Raw genomic sequence first — 21971 nt, forward strand, 5'->3', positions numbered from 1 at the left:
ATCAACACCTCTACCAACATCTTCCATCTACTCTTTTAATCTCTTGGAAACATGATGTGTCATGCAATCTATTATTTTCCCATGATCTATTGTGTCTCCATGTCTATGATTGAGTAGTGACTTGTTTATGGCAATTGTGAAATAGTTTATTGTTGGTTGCATACAAGTATATGTTATATTCTATGATCATCTTATGTACTGATATATGAGTGCACACATATGTTGGGGGATGCATAAGGTTATCACCGTTGCATGACGATATGAGGAGGGATAGCCAGAGCTTGTCTCAAACTGTGTCACTAGTCTTAAATATGCATGCTATATTAATTCATGTTTAATTTACCGGGGATACAACTTTGGGTACCTTGAAGTGTGGTTGGACTTAATGTCTTAATAAATCCCTTGTTTGCTCGAAAACAACCTTACAACGGTGGTTGGATTTAATGTCTTAATAAATCCCTTGTTTGCTTGAAAACAACCTTGGGATCAATCACTAGGGCTGTAATTGCACATGTTTATGGATGCATCTATATATGTCTCATCTCTAGAAGAAACAATAACAATACTATCCATATGTGCTCACTAATTGTGACAACCAACTGAATGAAATAAAAAAATTCCTAAACACTTCATTCCTCTGAGATACATGCTTCTACTTTCAGCACTTCACCATTTTCTAGTTAGTAGTAAAAACAACATTACACATTCTAGTACATTGCTTTGCACAAAAGGACATATAAGTGGGTTATAGGGCTTTACAGAATAGATAGTTTGCCTTCAGTTCCTCGTGGGTTTGACACTCAAATTTACGGAATTGTACTACGGTGATTCCATGCACTTGGGGATTATCATGTGTGTATTGTATGTGTTTACATATCTCGTGATGTTGCCTTTGATGAGAATATTTTCCATTCTCCACATTACATCCCAATGATGGGTCGGGACTTTGAGAAGAAATTATTCTTTACCATAAGATTTGGCTCCTATAGACTCTACTAGTGAGGGGATGCATTCTAATGATCACATGCATATTGTTCCTGTCACTGACCCTCTCCAGGTACATCAAGCACATGACAATGATACTGGTTCCAACGTGACTGAAATCACTGAAAATGGTGTGAAAATCATTCACCAAACACATGGAATAGAGACTCCAACAGATTCATCACCTAGCACAGATCCCGAAGATGATCTTCTGGTAGAATCTACCTTGGATTAGTGCCTATCATCTACATTGAACGGCTCCTAGGTGCTTGCACCTGAAAATTTTGGCCGTCTCAGGGCTCGGTATATTGATGGCAAACTTGAAAATTTTCTAGGACTAATTCCAGTTATAAGTTGGTGAAATTTGGGGAACGAAAATTTTCTCATTCCTCGCAGACATCCGTCCACCGCTACCACTAGTCCCCTACCGCTCCTCCCCGCCCACCCTCCCCACCGTCAGTCACTCTCACACTCAGATCTGTGAGTATGCCGCTGCCTTGTTTGTCCTGGATGGCTGCCCTCACTAATCTATGTGTATGCCCTAATCTCTTCACTCTCTCTTTGTATATATTTGCTTGTCTTTGATGTTCTAGTTTAGGTGTTAGCCATGGAGCGCCATTTCGATTTGTTTAACTCGATTTGTATCCATTTCGGTTTGATTTACTGAGCATACATAGGTTGCCTTAGGGTTTGTTTGTGTTTAAATATCCTACTTGAATGAAACTGCAGTGCAATACAACATGTTCATGTGTCTGTGAAGTTACGACTGTTGGTAGTTAGCTAATTTCTAGAAATGGTCTCTGATCCTAATTTTTAGCAAGTTCAGTTTTGTAAATGATCAGGGAATAAAAGAAGATCATCTGATGTGCCTTAATTCAATTTCTACATGTAGCTCCTCTGTTTAACTCACATGGCTCTGTGCTTAATTTACTGAGCCTAGTATATTTTCCTTTCATATAAATGTAAGAAGATTTTTCAATGTAGCCACCCAACACATGATCCATTTCCTTCTTGTTTCTAAATCTTATTGTTTTGGTTCAACCACTTTATTTCTATTTGCACTAAGTATGATGCTCACTATTTTGCCGACGATTATACTCTAGCACCATATCTAATGAAGCAGGTTGCCCGTAAGACCTTGTCACATGACATGCATATTGCTTGCGCATTTGATTTAGTTTTGTAGGCATTATTTTTCCTATTTGTGGTCTTTGTATATGAGACTTTACATCTATGATTATGACTTAATATGTATCCCATAGAATGTCTCGTTGTATTACTTCCTCCGTTCATAGATATAAGGTGTATAATTTTTTGAGAAAATGTCTAGAATATAAGGTCTATTGCATTGCCCAACTTGTCTCGAAGTTTTTTTAGGGACTTAATTGTGTTTCCTTATTGTTTGCAAACTCCTCTATTTTCTCAACATCAATTATCCAGGGGTAATCATGCCCAAACCTGATGTATTTTTTTTCTCAACTTGTATTCTTTAATATTTGTACCAAAAACTATACACCTTATATCTAGAAACGGAAGGACTATATTTCATAAAATCAGTTGATCTGAGCTGGTTTTAATTAATTAATTTGATGATTACATAATTATTGGTGTATCATTTTCAGACAAAAGGTTAGGTATATCGTGACCTCCATCACTCTGATGACCGGAGTGTCATTGCATTCATATGCGAGCAGAAGAAGGTTCTTATATATTTGTATGTCCGTGGCACGAAATTGAGTGTATATCAACATTCCTACCTAGAAACAAATGTCACAGTCTGCCTGCCGATCTGAAGAACGAGATCCTCACGTGCTTCCTTATTTGGGTGAGGACAAGAAGCCTCTTGAGCGGGTGAATATTTTGGTTGCTAGCAAGGCCTAGAAGTAATGGAAGAGTAAGCTATTGAGGAAGTATGTTCGTAACCAGATCACCTCGCCAATGCTGCAAACTAGTTATATGTGACCTGTCATGCATGTTAGGAAGTGTCGATTGTAGTTTGGAACTATATGTCGTACCAAAACATTAGATTTTTTTCGAAATGGGGGTCATCCCCGGCTTCTGCATCGTGATGATGCACACAGCCTTTTATTAATAGAGTTCAGAGTAGCAAAGTTTACAAAACACTAATCATCGAGGACTGGTCCCATAACCAACCATCGAAAGAAAACGCATAAGAAGACTACAAATCAACATAGTCTTCTAGAAAGACGTCAACCAGCCTGGCACAAGATATCCTGAGCGACCATCAGGAGCCGTGTGCATCCAGTAGCCATGGCATCCCGCTGCCCCTCCGGGGAGAGTAGGGCCCAGAGCTGAACCCAATGGGAAACCATATGAATAACCTGCAAAAAATGAAAAGAAGGTTTTTTGTTAAAGATTATATCATTCCTGGTCCTCCAAATAGACCAACATAAAGCAGAAACCCCAATCCGGATAAATGCCTTAGATTGTCTATCTACTCCATTCAAACAGTTACCAAACATATTAGTAATACTGGTAGGAGGTGGAAGAGCATAAGTAAAATGCACCGTGCGCCATAGGAGTTTAGCTAAAGGACATTCAATAAACAGATGTTGAATGGTCTCCTGTTCTCTACAGAAGACACACTTTGTACACCCATTCCAATGACGTTTAGCTAGATTATCTTTTGTTACCAACACCTCATTACTCAAGAACCACATGAAAATTTTAATTTTTAACGGAACTTTAACCTTCCATAAATATTTCTGTAGGAAAGGGGTATGGTCACACATTATATCCTCATACATCGACTTCACTGTAAACAAACCATTAGCTGTCAAATTCCAAACAAAACGATCCTCATCATCATTCAAATGTACCATCATTAGTTTCCGACAAAGCTGTAACCAGGCCGACCACTTGTTACCGCTTAACAAACTTCTAAACGTAATATTCAAAGGCGACTGACCAAGGACATGTGCGACAGTGACATTTTTGTGGTGAGCAATATTATATAGTGACGGGTATTGTTGGGCCAACGGAGTCTTGCCTAACCAGGTATCTTCCCAAAAACGAGTACTGCTACCATTACCCACTTTGAAAAAACCCCTGGAAAAAAACTCCAGTTTGACCTCCATGAGTCCTTTCCAGAAAGGCGAATCAGTAGGTCTCGCTTGAACCTCCGATAAAGTGTTATGTCTCAGATATTTATTTTGTAGCAATTCCTGCCACACTCCATCCTCATTCAGAAGTTTAAACAACCATTTACTCAATAAACACCTGTTTTTGATTTCTAGCACTTCAATACCTAGGCCCCCCTAGTCTTTAGGTCGACAAACAATGTTCCATTTTGTAAGCCGGTATTTTCTTTTGTTTTCGTCAGACTGCCAAAAGAATCTAGATCTATAGTAGTCCAAACGTTTCCTTACCCCAACAGGTATTTGAAGGAAAGACAACATAAACATCGGTAAGCTAGTTAATACTGAATTGATAAGCACTAACCTATCACCATAGGATAGTAACTTCCCTTTCCAGCATCCTAATTTACTCTCAAACCTTGTCTCTACCGGATACCAGTCAGAATTCTTGAGTTTCTTGTAATGGATTGGAATACCTAAGTATCTAAAGGGGAGTTGTCCAGCATCACATCCAAAGATATGTTTGTACTGATCCTCCTCCTCCTTTGCCTTTCCAAAACAAAAAATCTCACTCTTATGAAAATTAATCTTGAGTCCCGATAATTCTTCAAAGAGGCACAAAATTAGTTTCATATTAACAACTTTGTTTAGGTCATGCTCTAAGAAAAGGATAGTATCATCTGCGTATTGTAATATAGAGAGACCTCCCTCAACCAAATGTGGAATGAATCCTCCAACTTGACTATCTTCTTTGGCACGCTCAATTAAGATGGCAAGCATATCCACTACAATATTAAAAAGCATTGGAGACAGCGGGTCTCCTTGCCTTAAGCCTTTTTTTGTTTGGAAATAATGACCAATATCATCATTGACCTTCACACCAACACTGCCCCCTTGGACAAAGTGTTGAACTAATCTACCCCATTCTTGAGCAAAACCTTCCATTCTTAACGTTTGTTGTAGGAAAGGCCATTTTACCTTGTCATATGCTTTTTCAAAATCTATCTTAAATAAGACACCATCCAACTTTTTCGTGTGTAACTCATGAATTGTTTCATGTAATATGACTACCCCTTCCAAAATGTTTCTACCTGGCATAAAGGAAGATTGGGTTGGCTTTATTACTCTTGGGGCAATCCCCGATATACGATTAGTACCAACCTTAGTAAATATTTTGAAACAAACATTTAGTAAACAAATAGGTCTATATTGTTGTATCTGAACCGCGTTTTCTTTCTTGGGTAGTAACGTGATAACCCCAAAATTCAGTTTATATAGGGGCAAATTCCCATTCGAAAACTGAGAGAATAGGGCCATCAGATCATGTTTTATTACTTCCCAAAAATGCTGATAAAACTCAGCTGGAAAGCCATCTGGCCCCGGAGCTTTGTTCCTTTCCATCTGAAAAATAGCTTGACGGACCTCCTCTTCAGTAAAAGGGGCTGTCAAAATTTCATTCTCAATAGCCGAGATCAGAGTAATATCATGTGTCTCTGCTTCGTTTAAAGAGATATTTGTTTGAGTGGGTGCTCCAAACAATTTCTTGTAGAACTCCGTAATATAGACCTTTAAATTATCTTCCCCAACAATCGTCCCCTCTTGTTGTTCAAGTTGGAAAATTTTCTTCTTTCGGTGTTTACCATTCGCTATTAAGTGGAAATATCTAGTATTATTACCCCCTTCCTGGATATGTTTAACCTTCGCTCTCTGTGCCCATTTTGATTCCTCATCCCTTCTTAATTTGTTCAGATTCTCATTTGCCTTTTTAAGTTCTTCCCTTTCATTTGTATTCAAAACACATGTTTCGGCTTTCACATCTAGATTGTCAATGATATTTAGTAAGCGTTCTTTTTCTTTTTTATACTTTCCACTTTGATTCTTTGCCCATCCTCTAAGAAAGCGTCGTATATGTCTTAACTTATTTAGCCAAATATCCATTGAAGTAGCTCCACTTATAGCTGAATTCCACTCCGTTACTATCATATCAAAAAAAACCTCTTGACGCAACCAATGTAACTCAAAAGAGAATTTTGCTTGATTACCCAGGTGTGCTTTCACTCCTGAGTCAATTAGTATTGGAGTATGATCAGAATCAGCTCTAGTTAAGGCTCTAACAGTTACCAAAGGGAACTTTTGTTCCCATGAGATTGATGTTAGAACCCTATCTAACTTCTCATAAGTAGGCTGTAGTCTTCTACTTGCCCATGTAAATTGTCTTCCAGTAAGAGCAATTTCACGCAAGTTCAAGTGTTCAATAATTGCATTAAAAACAAAGGGCCAACACGCTTTGAAATTATCATTATTTTTCTCCTCACGTTTACGAATAATATTGAAATCACCACCTACCAACATAGGTAATGTTTCAGATTCACAAGTTCTCACTAATTCAGCTAAGAATTCCGCCTTGTGCTCGTCTTGGGCAGCCCCATAGACCGGCACCAGAATCCATTCAAAGCCATCATTCTTACATTTAATATGGAGTTTGACACAGAAATCTCCAGTAGTTACTTTTAACACACGAAGCGTATCGGAGTTTATTCCCACTAGAATACCCCCTGAGCGACCATGTGGTGGTAAACAAAACCAAGAGAAGTTATAGCCTGCCGCCAATTGGTTCAAAAAGGGGATCGAGAAATTAGATCTTCCAGTTTCCAACAAAGCTATGAAGTCTAATTTGTGTTCCCTAATTGCCTCTTTGACAAACAAGTGTTTAGCAGTATCTCCAAAACCTCCTGGATTCCAGTTACTACCCTTCAGATTCTGCATTATGACCATTGTTTCTTGACTCTTTTCCTAGTGCTCTTACGTGTGTTATTAGTATCATAAATTTTACGTTGCCTAACTTTCTTCACTTTCACCACCGGTTTGAGATGCTCGAGATGACCATCCAAATCGAGAGTGGTGTCATCCTCATCAACCAAATCTTCACAAAGTGTGGATAATTTTGACATTACAAGAGTCTCCAATCCTTCTTCCATATTTTCAATCTCATTATTCTTTTTCTCTAGAAAAGTTAGAATACGTTCCTCTTCCACCATTTTAAGCCCTTTAACCGATTTACCTATCTCTCCTGCTGTATTACCTAGTGATATACCTAAGTGATCCGCTCTCCTAACAATCTCAGAATCTGGAATATTAATAATAGAATGCCTGGGTATAGTATACTGACCTGAAGTGGAAGTTTCATCACGCAAACTCGCCATCTTCATTGCCTTTTCCATCTGAGGCATGTCAGCATTAGACTGGCCACCCAGCCTTGCACTCGATCTCACAACAGAGTTGGGCTTCGGAATACCCCCAAAGGCAATTACCTCCTCTATGGAAGGACAATGGGAAACCGAATCAGTCTCCACTATAGATAAATCATACGTATGCATATCCTTTTTATGTAAACACTCAGAATGTACAGGTAACTCACCCTTGTTCTTCAAAAATGAGGCATCCCTCATTTTAATCGGCATATCCACTCTGAACTCCTTCCCCTTCTTCACAACCATAGAGCTCTCCATATCATAGCCCAAACTTTTGTCTTCTGGTTCCAATGAACATTCAGAAAAAAGTAAATCAGTAGACATAAAAATCCCCGTGTCAACAGAAGAAGAAATAAAATTCGGGCACGAAAAAGACACACCGGAGGCCATACCATTACCCGTCTTAGCCAATCCACTCAGAAACTGTGCAGATTCGCTCATCATTGGCATATGATTGCTGTAGGCCCCACGACCAGCAGGTGTAGCAGCTGTAGGATTCGGTAGGATTTTCTGTGGCGGAGGTGACGAGGCCAACTTGTTGGAAGCCAAATGCATGGCCACAGAAGATCCAGCCTGGCCACTGTGTCCACTGTGACCACTGCCACAGTGACCACTGCCACCGGCAGTCCCGCCTGGCGCTGCCTCCTGCACGCTATTGGCTGGCCGTGGCCCTGTCGGTGACCTGACAGCAGCACCGACCTGATCCTGGACAGGTGGCGACGCGGCAGTGGAGGCCTCCACAGCCCGACGCGCCCCTGAACTACCACTTGGCTGGGCAGCAGCGCTTCGTCTGCTGTCGGCTGACAGCAACACAGCGCGGGCCCCTGGCGTCCTGCCCGTCGGCAATCCCGAGGAGAATAAGACAGCAGCAGAATCTGCATTAGAATCAGTGTATTTTTTGTTTTTTAGTGCCAGATTAGGATCATGCAATATAGAATTAGAAGCTAAATTTTTTTGTACCAAATTTGGAACAGAGCAAATGTTACCTATCGGAGATAATGGCACCTTAAGTGTCCCAACCTCAATTGCATCCACTTGTTCATTATGCTCTTGCATCCCTTCTACACCGTTTCTTGTAGCATTGCCATGTTGACCATCTTTGTTACCGTTTGCCTCATTTTCTCCACCTCTAGCATCCATGTCCATATCATTGTGTCCATCTATATCTCCCAAGCCATTGTTTGGATCCCCTCCCCCATCCTTGTAATTAGTTGCCTCAACCATATTCACCTCCTAAGTAACATGTCCTGGCTCCACCTCAAAACGAAGTTTGTAAAAACCTTTTCGAATGAAAACATCACTATCTGCTGGAATAAGGTTGCGATCCAAACATCCAATCTTGATCCGAAGCAATTTATTCTTCCTAGTAAAGGGCATATCAACATCCAACGTTTTGCCAAAAAGGGAACCAATTCCCCAAAGAGACAAATAATCAGATCTCATGTCTGATGGCACTCCATCAACACGAACCCACACCTCAGGCAACATATACAACGGTTCCTCAACTGAAGACCAGAAGTCGAAAAAGAGGACAGTATCCTTCTGAGGGCAAACATAGGAGCCAAAATTCTTGAGTCTCTGTACTTCATTTTTACTTGGTAATTTCACTCTATATATATTATCCTTGTAGTGAAACACCTCCCAATGAAATTTATCATATGGAACAATTCTCTTCATGTGCTCGATAATCTCTGGTATAGTCAAAACTTCCCCCTCGACAGAGCCTTTGGCAAGTTTAGGATTTTCCACCTTGGATTTAAAGGCTCCACAAGGCATTTCAAAGAACATCAGGGCCTCATTGGCGTATCCATGAAGAATAGCTGTGGGCTTTGGGGCTTGCAAAAGGTGACATGCCGAAGAAACATGATGCACCGACTCACATATATCACAATATGGTGTAGTACAGTCATCAATGTAGTGACCCGGTTTTTTACAACGGAAACAAACCTCCTTGTCCTCCTTCTTCTTCTTTGCCGGTCCTGCTCCTTCCATCTCCTTGGCATTCCCCTGACCCGCCTGAGGCTCCACAACCGTAGCACCGGCGGTAGGAAGCACCACAGGTACGGACGGTGCATCAGCCGCACCATTTGAAACAAAAACATTACTCGCCTTAGTACCCTTTTGAGCCGCCGTCACCGCGGCCACGACTGCCTGCACGGTTTGATGAAGTAGCTCTGCATCAATGGGGCTTCTAGTCGACATCCCATCACCATTCCCACGGAATCTTGACTGGACAGCACCTCCTCTTCCCCCATTGTTCTGACTAGCCCAACGTTGTTGATTGTTCCCAAAGCCAGTCCTATTATTGCTGTAATAGCTATTGTTGTAATTCCTATGTCCACTCCAATTCTCATCTCTGTAGTTCGAGTAGTTCCCTCCTCCGGCTGTCCCACTGGACACTCCTTGAACAAAATTACGACCAAAGGTGGAGTTACCTTGATAGCCACGGCCGCCGTTGAACCCTTGTCCACCACGGCCGGCTCTTGGCCCAGTGCGGCCTCGCATGGTATTACCAGCTCGACCACCGCGAGGTTGATGGCCACCACGGCCATGATTGAAGCCACCCCTGCCAGGGTTAAAACCACCTTGCCCGCCATCGCCGTTCATCGGAGCTTCGGTAGTCGGCTGCGGGACAACCTGCTCCCCTTTCTCAATCTTCCGCCAGGTAAACCCTAGCAGCCGTCGGAACGCGCGTCCAGCGACAACGCCTCCAACCTTTACGTGGATCGGACGATCAATCGCAGCAGATCGATTAGATGCCCCAGCGGCGGCCCGCCGAGGAATCTGCCGATCCGGGCCACGAGTAGCAACGACAGGAGAAGGCCGCAATTTCATTGGGCCCATACCAATAGTTTTTGAACGTCCCGGACATCTCGGAACACCAACCGGATCGGACGATTTCTTGTCGAACTTCGGCAACCAACGTCGTCGGCAGACGACAGTCCAACCCCCCAGTCCATCGTCATCGAAGACAGACGGAGGTATCACTGGTAGAATCACAGATTTTTTTTGTCCCTGATCTTGCCAAAGGCGTCGGATCCAAAGAACAGGTCTTACCTTCCATCTCCATGAAATCCATCGCCGCCTTCCGCTGCACTTGCCGTCGATGAAGTCGCTTGATCGATCTCCTAGCCAAGTCCTGAATTGACTTGCTGAGATCTCTGTCGCCCACCTCCTCCGGCGTGCGGCATAGGTAGCGCAAAGATCCAGCATCAGTAGCCGACTCAGCATCGTCGGACGACGACAGCACCCAGAAGCGGCTCCCTAGGGGATGCTCCCGAGTGGCAGTCGTCGGAGTGGGCGTGGCGAGCGCGTCTCCCGCGTCGCCCGCCGCGTCGCCAGACCCCAGCCTAACGGTCATGACGGAGGTATATCGGAACTGTATACATGTTAATTGTAGCAAGTTCGGATCTATATGTTATACCGCAATTTGTGACTTATGGAATATATCTGCACCTCTTATTGTCTTATACTGCTTAAATAATATGTGCAGCCGCAATTATTGCTTAAACATTGTATATAGCTGAAGTTTTGAACTTTTCTGGATCTTCCGAATATTACAGTTTGTGCGCAACAATGTCGGCCCAAGAAAGAACTCGGACCCTACTGAGTTTATGGATCGTTATTAATAAAAGCCGTCTTAGGAGTCATACAAATGCAGACGGCTAATAACAACTAACGTAGCCATATTAGGTACTTGAGGCGGATGATAATAAAAGCCGTCAAGCAGTAGACAAGCTAGTAGAGACGGTTTTCTTTTTGGCCATCTAAGGTCCTAGGGTTCTAGATCCATTTTTCAAACTAGATCTAATTTTACCCTTATTCGAGACCATGGGCCGGAGCCGGATGGGTAAACCGGTTGTGGCCTATGTACGAAACCGGCTCTATTAGTGTGTTTTGTACTAGTGAATAGTGCTTGCTCACACTTGACACTATGAATGAAGATGTACATGTTACATATATAGTTGACTCGAAGAGTACCACTATGCTACATGTAATAGACATATATAGAGTACGCCTCGGAGAGCACCACTATGCATGAAGATCGATCTTCATGCATAGTGCTACTTAATTTGCGATCTCATGCAATAACATGTGTGTTATATTATATGCACCAACTTGCTATACATCATCTTGATCTTCATGTACTACCTAAACCCAAACGCGTTTCTGGTGCATCGACGCGATATGAATCAAACCGATATCCCTAAACCTCTCCAAAACCCTAAAAAGCCAATTCTCTGCCGCGGCAGAGATTTGGGCAAATTCCCTGCCGCGGGGGGAACCTTTGGTACCGGTTCGTATTACCAACCGGTACCAAAGATCCTTAGCCCTGAGCTCTCCTGGTGGCCCACGTGGAGGCCCGTTTTATACCGGTTCGTAAGCAACCGGTACGAAAGGGGGGGGGGCTTTAGTGCCGAATAATTTGTACCGGTTGCAAAACCGGTACGAATGCTCCTCTGGAACCGGTACGAATGGACGTTTTTCTACTAGTGCTTGGAGTTCTCAATTTTTGTAATTTTTAGAACTAAATTCATATTGGGTAACCGCGTCATGCAACAAAAGTTAATATAACAAAGTTGTGATCGCCAAATATTGGAATCAATAGCATTGCAAACATGATTAACAATTTTATTGCATAAGTGAAACAAAGATAGGAGGAACAACCCTCCACACTATAGTTTTTTTCAGAAAATTATTCATACCTGAATATTACAACTTTATTATACTAAAAAACCAACTTAAAACCGTTTCGACACATAAAAAGGAACCGATGGCGAGATATTTATTGACGAGAGAACCTGGTGCACATTGTTCAGAAGGTATATCAGAGGAGTTATCATTATTTGTTCTTTGCAGATTCCCGAACTTCCTTCCTCTCCCGCTCCATCTTCTCAAACAGGCTGCCGTCATAGACTGCCCTAACGGTCTCCTTGTGAAGAAACCCCTGCTTGTCTTTGCACAGCGAGTAGAGAAGTTTCCACTCTGTGTAGCCACCCACCCTACAACAATTGTTCCAGACGAAATGATAATATATAAGCTAAAAGAGCACTACTTACATTTCCATACACCAGATGAGTCAAACCATACCGTCCTCTTATGTCATTGGGCTCCCTGTTTTCTTGAAGCATTTCATTCAGCTCTTTGCCTGTTAGGGCATCAGGCCTGGTGTGGGCATGCTTCTTGAATATCTCCTCAAACTTTTCAGGAACGAACCTGTAGGTCGGACAAACTATAAGGTGAGCAAGTATGGAGCCATGCTACCTTGTTGCATTATCTTTGCACCACTAGGTAAGCAAGCCTATGTTTCAGAATTGTATTGTTTAATCTCATGCATCTCACATTGCTAAGTAGTTAACTGTTGAGTGTGCCGTACTGTGGCGTATCTTTCTTTGGAGTTTAGGCGAAAGGGAAAAGAACAAATACATGATGCCTGTTCCAGCTGCTTCCCTTAACCTCTGGTTCTCTGTTTCATATCAAGATTGATTTGGTAATAGAAAAGATGGTACTATTCTTTTTGTTTCTTTTAGAAAGTACTCCAATTCACATCTCTCTGTCTATCTCATTACTTTTCATATACTTCAGTTAATTGGCTTATTTTAGCTAAGATCCCTTCGGTAAAGCAGAGTCAGAAGCAAATACCAAAACACAAGGCTAATTCTTGTATGATGGCATATGGCATGATCTGTCCTAGAGCAATTGGCCACATGGTAATATGAGATATATAATACGGAGTGGTTTGTACCTTCCTTGAGCATCGTACACGCCGGAATCGCTCCCATGCTTGCCCTTGTGGATGCACTTTACGTAGATGGGGAACTTGAAAGCTGGAGCCTTCATGTTCTCCTGCAGCAGTAACTCGATAGGGTTAACATCAGATAACGATTCTATCAGTACTCCTTTACCTTTACCGATCGGTGATTTGTAAACGTTGAATGATAAAACTATGCAATAAATAATGACTGTGTGGGTTATTTCGGTGTAGAAGCCGGGGCTATGCTTTATATTTCGGAAAAAACAAAACAAAAAGTACTCCTTTACCGGTAACCATACCCATTTCATGTTGCCGTTAGCACATACCTAGTTCCCGCCAGCCAGCCTGCTTTCCCGTCACCTAATCCCGAGGATGAAGATCTCTATTCACCGTTGCTAGATGTCGAGCATTTGTGTTGTCGATGTGTATGGTGACAATGATAATGGCTACCTTGTGTATGATGATGATGCTACCTTCTATTGATGATGTTGATCTTGCTGTGATGACGATCTATGTGATGATGTTGCTATTTTTACTGCTAATTAACTTGTGATTTAACGGCTATTTCATTGCTAGAAACAAAAAAAGAGAGTGAATTCCACTTTTTACTCTGTTGTTGTGCAATTGTGACACATATTACCCTATTTAGTGGAGCTTCTACCAAAATATACCATTTAGGAGACTTTAAACATGATTTCGCCCTAATTTAATAATTTGCTTGTAATTGTTCGATAGGATAGACATGATACGTCGATGTGGAGCGACAAAATATGTAATATCGGAGGGCCTCATGGACGATTATGTACAAACTTCATTAATCCATATGTTGCCTTTCTCACTATCGTCTTATTATTTTTGGACGATAATCATCCCCTAACACCTTGCCTAGTGGACACACATCAGAAAACAAGGGTCCAAAGATTTTAAAATAGGCAATTTGCACGAATTTCTATTCGGCAGGGTAATTAGTGTCACAAATGCATAACTAGAGGGTAAAAAGTGAAATTCACTCAAAAAAATGGCAGTACCGGTATAGACCCTGCCGTGTGCCAAATGGAAATGTCTATGCCGACAGCATTGCCACGGCACACGTGCTACATTAGTTTTTTCCAAGAGGCAACTTCCCGGAACGACGACGAGCCATGTCGATGCAGCTGTGCCGACGGCATTGCCGTCAGCACAAGCCCGTCACAATTTTTTCCACAGTGTAAGTTTTTTTCCCGGAACTACGATGAGCTAACAGCCGATAGCCGTGGCCATCTGTGGCTGCGCCGACGGCTACGCCTATGCCGACGGCTAGATTCGACTGTCGCCCTAGGGCTGTGCCGATGGCTAAACTTCATGTGCCGAGGTGAGATTGAGCCGACGGCAAGGTGCCAACTGCCGCCATCAGCACAATCCTATGCCGATGGCAACAAGTACTGTGCCGACAGCCGCCGGCCCCTCGACTGTTTCCCGTAGTGGCCATACCATGCCAACAGTGACCCACATGAAGGGTAGACGTTTGGTTTTCATTTTGCAATTTGTATTGCCTTCCTAAACTAATGACGAGTTTCACATTTTCCACTATGTTTGATGTAGTTGTTCATATGCAGAAAGTTTATTTCTCTTTTATTTAACCTTATGTTGTTTGAATTTCCAGAAGAATATTCTTATCCTAGGGTGAGCAAAGGATTGACACGGGTGGATGGATGGATTGTTGCTTGTTGCACATGTCTACTTATTTAATGTCGATATACAGCTGAAGACTTGATATTAGATATACATGTGATAATCTGGTTGTCATTTGGTGTAAAGTCTTATTTCTAACATTGTGGATGAGATTATAGTGTAATGGAGTTAATACTTCTCTCGATCTGTGTCATTTGAAATATTTAAACATTGTCGTAACTTCTTTGAATGGCATTGGTCGAGAAATCGTTGGACTAGAACAGAATACAAATCAAAATAAAAAAGAATTAAATAACCCAATTTATAAGAAGAAAATAACTGTTGAAAGGCCAAAGCCCGTTAAAGAAATGGACCTTACAAGGACAAGGCCCAAAACGAAAAGCAATGTAAAAAAGGCTAGGATTGAGCAACGAAAGGCCAGAATTGTTGGGTCGGACCTTCTAAAGGACCGTACTGGACTGGGCTGATTTTGCTCTGCGGTGATCTTGTTTCGTCAAAATTTTGCAATGTCAGATCGACCACCTAGGATATGAGCTAGGCAGACCAAATTGGTAACAACGATATTGAATTTTCATAACGGTTATCACGATCCAATAACGTCATAGACGACTATGATGATTTTACCAAAATCATCATTATAGTTCATTAGCGACGACCAACTTTTGATGATCTTATTTTTGTCATAGGATCATCATAGAGGGATAACTAATGATTCAGTGATGAAAATGAAGGGTCATAGGTGAGCTTTTTTCCTTTTAGTGAGATATCAATATTAGTGAATGTACTAGACCTAATTGCTAATCCGAAACGATGCTTATCTAGGCTTTCTAGCCAATGAGACTAGTGACTACTACAGACTACTTCCTTCGTTGGAGATACTATCTTATAATTGTTAGGCATATCTCATTTATTGTTCTCTCATCCCTCTTGGATGTTCTCTTTTTTCTCTCTCTTCCTTCAAGCATTTAAAATTATTGGTGCATGAAGTAACTAATAAGGTAAGTTATGAACTTTTTTAGTCTTAGCGAATCGGTCCTCAATCTCTAACGGAGGTAGCACTCCCTCCTTTCCCTTGCATAAGGCATATAATCTTTTCATGGTTTTCACCAAAGAAGAAGACTCAAGGGGGTGTTTCATTGCTATCTTCTAGTACTAGCCCTTTCTACTTCATCTTTCATTTCGAACAACAGATCCACATCGATGCCACCAACCCACCACACGTCCGTCTGCAGCTCAATTTTGGACAGACGCTACCCTCTCCCCTAGCACGCTCCGACCGCCACCGAGGGAGCTGCAACTTCCCTCACGCTCTGGCCACCACCAAGCGAGCCTCGGCTTCCCTCCCATTCAGGGCGCCACCCAGCGAGCTTCGACCTCCCTCCAATCCGGTTGCTATCTGTAGGTTCCTATAGCTACGTACCCTCACTACAACAGATGTGACATTATATGACGCAATCGTCATGGAATGAGCGTCATATAAGGTCACTTATGTTTTAGTGCCGATATAGTGTCGGTCGCATGCGTCCTCATGGCCGACAAGCGCCGGTGCTCCACATAGGGTTCTAGGTGGCACATCTAGGGGCAAAGATGGGACCTAGGGACGATGCAACGGTCCCCTCCGGCTAGGCGGCGGGGCAGTGGTCCCCAGGTGGCGCTGGTCTAGGTGAGGTGGCGCTGGGGCTGGGCATTGCACCATGGAGGCAAGGCGGCGGGGCTAAGGCGTAGATGGGGATGGGGATGGGTTTGGGACTTTGGAGCGGTGGGGGAGAAATTACAAGAGGTGTAAAGTGGGAAAACTTTGAGCTTTGGATGTTTCCTTAATAAACGCACCACAGAAATATACTCCCAGTACTAAGAAATCAGAAGGAGTATCATGCATTCCATGCATACAAATAATACTCCCTTCTTCCCAATAAAGTTGCTTAATTTTATCTAGATAAAGAGGTATACCTATATTACTTATAGGTAGAATCCTATTAGAGCATCTCTATGAGATACGGCATATCGGCCCGCAAATTTGGGCCAGACCAGACCCCGCATCGGTGGTCTAGCCCGGATATGGAATCCAGGTTGCAGCCCAACTCGCCATTTTTCCCGCATATATAGCAGTCGGCGACGCGGATGGGGACCAAACCCCATCCACTCCTCTGCCTCTCCACCTGCCGCCAACGACAAATCCGCCCAGCTCCGACATCAAATTAGGGCGCGCCGTCGACAAATCCCGGCGAGATGGTGTCCGGCGGAGGTCGGGGAGGACGCGGGGGAGGTAGAGTGGACGGCGGTGGCTCCGCCGGCGAGCACAAGCTCACTGTCGCGGAGATCGAGCGGTAGCGGCGGACCTCCGATGCCGCCTGCATCCGCGGATCGTACCGGTGGTTGCACCAGGGGCTCAGGCTGCCGTGCTCCTTTGAGCGGCGGGAGTCGCGCTACTACCGCGACCTCGAGGCATCGAGGTCGCGGGATCCACCGCCGCGCCACTCAAGCTCCCACGACATGGAGGTGTCCAGCTCCGGTGCGCCACACGACCTCCAGCGCCCCGCCGCTGCGCCGCCTCACCTTCTCGGAGGGCTCGAGCTCGAGCGGGCCGCCCCCACCACCACGATTCGACACCGCCGACTACGCGGAGGATGAGGACATCGCCGCCATCGCGACGAGGCTGGAGAAGGAGGGGTAGGACGCGCTCAAGCTGCGCGATTTCGTTCCCAAGGCGGCCGTCGGCACGGTGACGAAGCTCATCGAGGAAAAGTTGGCGCGCGGCGCTGAGAAGGAGCAGGAGTGGCACCGCGAGCAGGTGGCGCGGGACGGGGTCTACATCGTGCTCGACAGCGAGTAGGCTGCCGGCTCCGCCGCCGCGGCACGTTGGTCCGGTAGGTTTGTCGTTAGCATTTTGTTCGCCGCGGCAACGCCTTTGACGTTGTTGAACTCCCGTTGTATGAACAATCCCTGGCGCCATCAAATTTTAAATTTGCAATTTATTTATCGCGTATCTGAACTGCGCATGCGTTTTTCGAACCCCAAATCCGCGTTGGGGTGCTCTGTATACGCGGATTTGGGGTTTGGAGTTTGCCGTGCTAAAGATGCTCTTACAAAATGAGCAGCTTTTTTAGATATTCTCAGATATGTTTCATGGTATGGAAGGAAAAAGATTTGATACTCCCTCTATCTTAAAGAAAAGCTGCTCAACTTTTTCAATACGAGCGTGAGAAGAAGAAAACATACCGGTACGGTCCGGGGCCCGAGCAAGCCGTGGATGAAGACGGCGCTGAAGGCGGAAAGCCCGACCCCGCAGCCGATCGCGCGGAACCCTGCAAGCAAACTCCATCAACACCGGTCCCGATCTTTATACATCTCACGCGCGCATCCAAGAAAAAGACCCACCCGCCGTCTACCAAACATAGATAGACATTCGCAAGCGAGTCACCTTGGTAGGTCTCGGAGGGGTAGATGACGCCGTCCTTGTCCCTGTCGAAGAAGGCGATGTGCTTCTGCAGCGGCGTCAGCTCGTGGTTGTACACGTCCGCCAGCGCTGAACGTGCGCGCGCGCGGCACAAAGAGGAGCACCGTGGTGAGCGCCATCGCGGGAGGGCACTAGGTAGCGTGAAAAAGAGCCATGGCGGGATGGAAGTGGAACTCACCTGCAGCGTCTGCGGCCATGGATTTCGACTGGGGGAGAGGAAAGGTGGAAGCGGAGAGAGAGATTCGAAGATGTCGAGGAGAGGGCTTTGGGCTTGGCTCGCCGACGTTACCTCACAGCACAGGGGACTTGAGAATGATCAGGTTGCTATTGCTGTCTCCCGGAAGGAATCGGGATATATATCCATACATGGTCGCTCGTCGGATGTTGGCAAGCTACGCGTGCGCTGCCCGGTGAGGGTGATCGAGCGGTGCGGCGCATACCCTCCGTCCGTCAGCCCGCGTGGCCCTCTATTTGAAGGTTTAGGGTTTAGGCTGCCACTTGCCGCCCATGCACGGCCATCCTGTGGCGGATGACTGACGTTGCCTGTGAAGGCGGCGATTGCTCTTTTGTTCGTACAGTACGTCATTATAAAGCAGAAAAAAGATAGCACATACATCCGTCCATCTTCTTTCACGGCTGAGTCGATGGTGTGCGCGTGTCTTTGCTTTCTCTGCCTTGTGAGTTCAGTTGTGATGGATGGTGGACACGCCAACGATCCAAGGAGCCCGACCGAAGCAATGTTCCTTGATTTTTTAGGTTCCTCATTAAGAATCATTATATTGCAAAGCTCCGGAAGATTTATAGCAGGGTTTAAGCCCTTTTGCCAAAAAATAGAAGAACCAAAACAAGATCAGAAACTGACATACAATTCTTTTATGAACGGAGTGGATGTTGATATGTGTTCCCCTACCCGTTCCGGGTTAGAGCATGTCTAACAGACCCATTAAAAGGGGCAAACTCGTATAATAACCACCGGAATACGGGTTTCGGCTCTACCCGGCCGTCTAGCACGCCCCGTAAAAATGGCCCCCGCTCCGATTTTTGCTGTTTTCGATTACGGGGCGGGTCTTCGCCCCCTACTTGTGCGGGGTGGGAGCGGGGATAGAGGGTCAAACCGGTATCGTCCACTCCACTGTGCGCGAAGGGTTTCGCTGAAGCCAACCGCCGCCGCCCTTCCCGGACGTATCCCGCTACCATGGATCGTCCGCAAGGGCCACCTACCGCCGGCGGTGCACCTCCTTCGGCCACGGTGGTTGATGTCCCCGTCGGAGGTCCGCCGAACGCCGGCGACGTGTCGGCTATGATCTCCGCCACCATCCCGTTGAAGAGGAAGATGATTCCGAAGCAATTTTTGAAGCACCTTCGTCGGCAGCAGCTTCACCGGCCGAAGCCCCGCCGACTGCCAAGATGGGGCGCAGGATGAAGACCAAGGCGGCCGGGCCGAGGGGCGTCGCGCCGGCCAAGGTGAGGACAAAGGCAATCAGCCGCATCGGCCTCGCGCCTCCACCGCCCTCCAAGGCGGCCGGGCCGAGGGGCGCCGCGCCGGCCAAGGTGAGGACAAAGGCAATCAGCCGCATCGGCCTCGCGCCTCCACCGCCCTCCAAGGCCACGACCCCTCCTCCCTCTGTTCCGTCCGATGCGCCGCCCGCGCCGCCTCCACCCACCATGGACGTAGACAAGGTGTTCGATGTTGAGTCCACAACATCGTACATGGACATGCTCAACGAATCCATGGTGAATTTGGATACCGGCATCGATGCATTTGATGGGGAGTGCAACGTCGAAGAGATTGATGACGAGGAGAAGGATGAGGGCGACGAGGATGAGGTGGTGGAGGTTGATCCGGCTACTGCCGGTTCTTCGTCGACGCCGAAGCCACTCACGGCGAACTACAGCGAGATCGAAGACGCCATCTTTGTATGTGCTTGGAGCAAGGTTGGGATGGATGCGTGCACCGGAGTGGACCAAGGCGGCAAGCGCTATTGGCAGCGCATTGAGGATCTGTACCACCAGCTGAAGCCTCGCACCAGGAGCATGGCCGACAGATCCTACCGCTCCCTTGAAGGCCGATGGAACATCATCAAACCAGCTTGTTCTCGTTGGAATGCTGCCATGGATCAAGTGGCCGACAACCCCCCCTAGTGGATGCGTGCCGGAGGACTATGTAAGTTTTCCTTGTTTGTTGCTATCCATATTATGTATTGATGATGTGGAAACATCACATACTATTGTTGTGCAGCCCAAGTATGCTCAAGCACGGTACAAGGACATGGCCTGCTCCAAGAACAAGGAATTTTAATTTCATCATTGCTTTTCCATTCTTCAACATCTTCCTAAGTGAAGTTGAGGGACAACGAGCCAAAGTGCAAGAAGGAGGCACTGCTCACCATGGATGATGAAGCGGAGGAAATGAGTGGGAGAAACGCCGGCAAGCCCGAGGGCAACAAGAAAGCCAAGGAGAGGGTCAAGGTAGAAGGCGAAGCAGCTAGCTTCCGGGAGAAGTTGGATCAACTCATGAAGTCCAAGGAGGCATTGACGAGGAAGACATTGGAGACCAAGCTCCTCATCACCGAAAAGAAAAACGAGGTGAAGCTTGCCAAGGTGGAAGCAAGGCGGTAAGATGCCAAGTTGAATGCCGAGCTTGACTTGAGGATGATCGCACTCAAAGAAGCCAAGGCCATGAAGGAGCTCTTGGCCGAGGAGAGGGATATCATGATGATGCGCACTGACAGCATGGACGAGGATCAGCTGGCGTGGTGGAAGGAGACCAAGGCAGACATCATGGCGAGGAAGAAGGTTGCGCGTGAAGCTCGTGCTCCAAGTGCTCAAGGTGAGTCTCCGGTGAGTGGTGGCGCCGCTGGCGATGGACTCGTTGATGGTTGATCACATTTGTGAACTTCCGTGGCTTGAACATTGGCTATGATGATCGCGTTGTGATGTTAAAAACTATGAATTATGCATCACATATTTTGGATGTACTATGTTTGATCTAAAATTATTGTGCAAATTGTTGTCTAAAACACTGTTTTGAGGGGTCGAAAACTCGGACGAGCTAGCAGAACCCGTATCCCCACCCCGTAAAGCAGCATATTGTGTTTTATGGGGTGGGGATACGGGTTCTGCTAGCTCGTCCGAGTTTTCGGCCGGTGAAAACTGAATATTGTTATCACCAGATTTTAACCAAATCAGAAGTGGGCCGTGATTGAGATGGGCTTAGCAAATATACGTAGAAAATATTCACGAATCGGCCTTGTATAAAGAGTTCGGGCTAAATTGCCCGTGTATCTGTAAATATAGTAGGGTACGTGTCGGTTAAGATTAAAAGATAGGGTTTAGCTCGTACACGGTTGGGATTATTCCCACGTTAGGAAGTCTACGGACTATAAATATGTATCTAGGGTTATTGAGAAGGAGGACGATCACGTTCACAACAAAACCAATCTAGGCGCATCGCCACCCCTTGTTTCGAGGGTTTCTTCCGGGTAAGCGCTATGCTGCCTAGATCGCATCTATTCGTTGTTCATGTGTTGCTCGTACTGAAGCCTTTTTGATGGCGAGCAACACCGTTATCATGGATATGTTAGGGTTAGCATCGGTACTTTCTCGATGTATTTGATTAGTCATGCTACCCCTGAATATCTAGCCACCCTTGTACCAATTTTAGGTGCAAGGGTGGCACCTTGCTTAGTCATTGTTTAGTAGATTCGATCCGTTACGATTGCTCCTTGTTCTTCAAGGATTAGTTTGACATCTAC

At 45.3% G+C, this 21971-nt stretch overlaps 1 protein-coding gene across 1 annotated transcript; it reads right to left on the reverse strand.

Moving 5' to 3' along the window:
- Nucleotides 1-12176: 12176 nt before the first annotated feature.
- Nucleotides 12177-19793, reverse strand: LOC127316003 (probable peroxygenase 5). Its single transcript, XM_051346430.2, has 6 exons — nt 19577-19793; nt 18181-18285; nt 17979-18064; nt 13080-13180; nt 12425-12550; nt 12177-12336 (listed from the first exon to the last, which is right to left on the reverse strand). The coding sequence occupies exons 1-6, from the start codon at nt 19791-19793 to the stop codon at nt 12177-12179; spliced, it is 795 nt and encodes a 264-aa protein (XP_051202390.1).
- Between the last annotated feature and the right edge of the window lie 2178 nt (nt 19794-21971).

The sequence above is a fragment of the Lolium perenne genome, chromosome 7 (assembly GCF_019359855.2).
Source record: "Lolium perenne isolate Kyuss_39 chromosome 7, Kyuss_2.0, whole genome shotgun sequence".
Taxonomy (NCBI): Eukaryota; Viridiplantae; Streptophyta; class Magnoliopsida; order Poales; family Poaceae; genus Lolium; species Lolium perenne.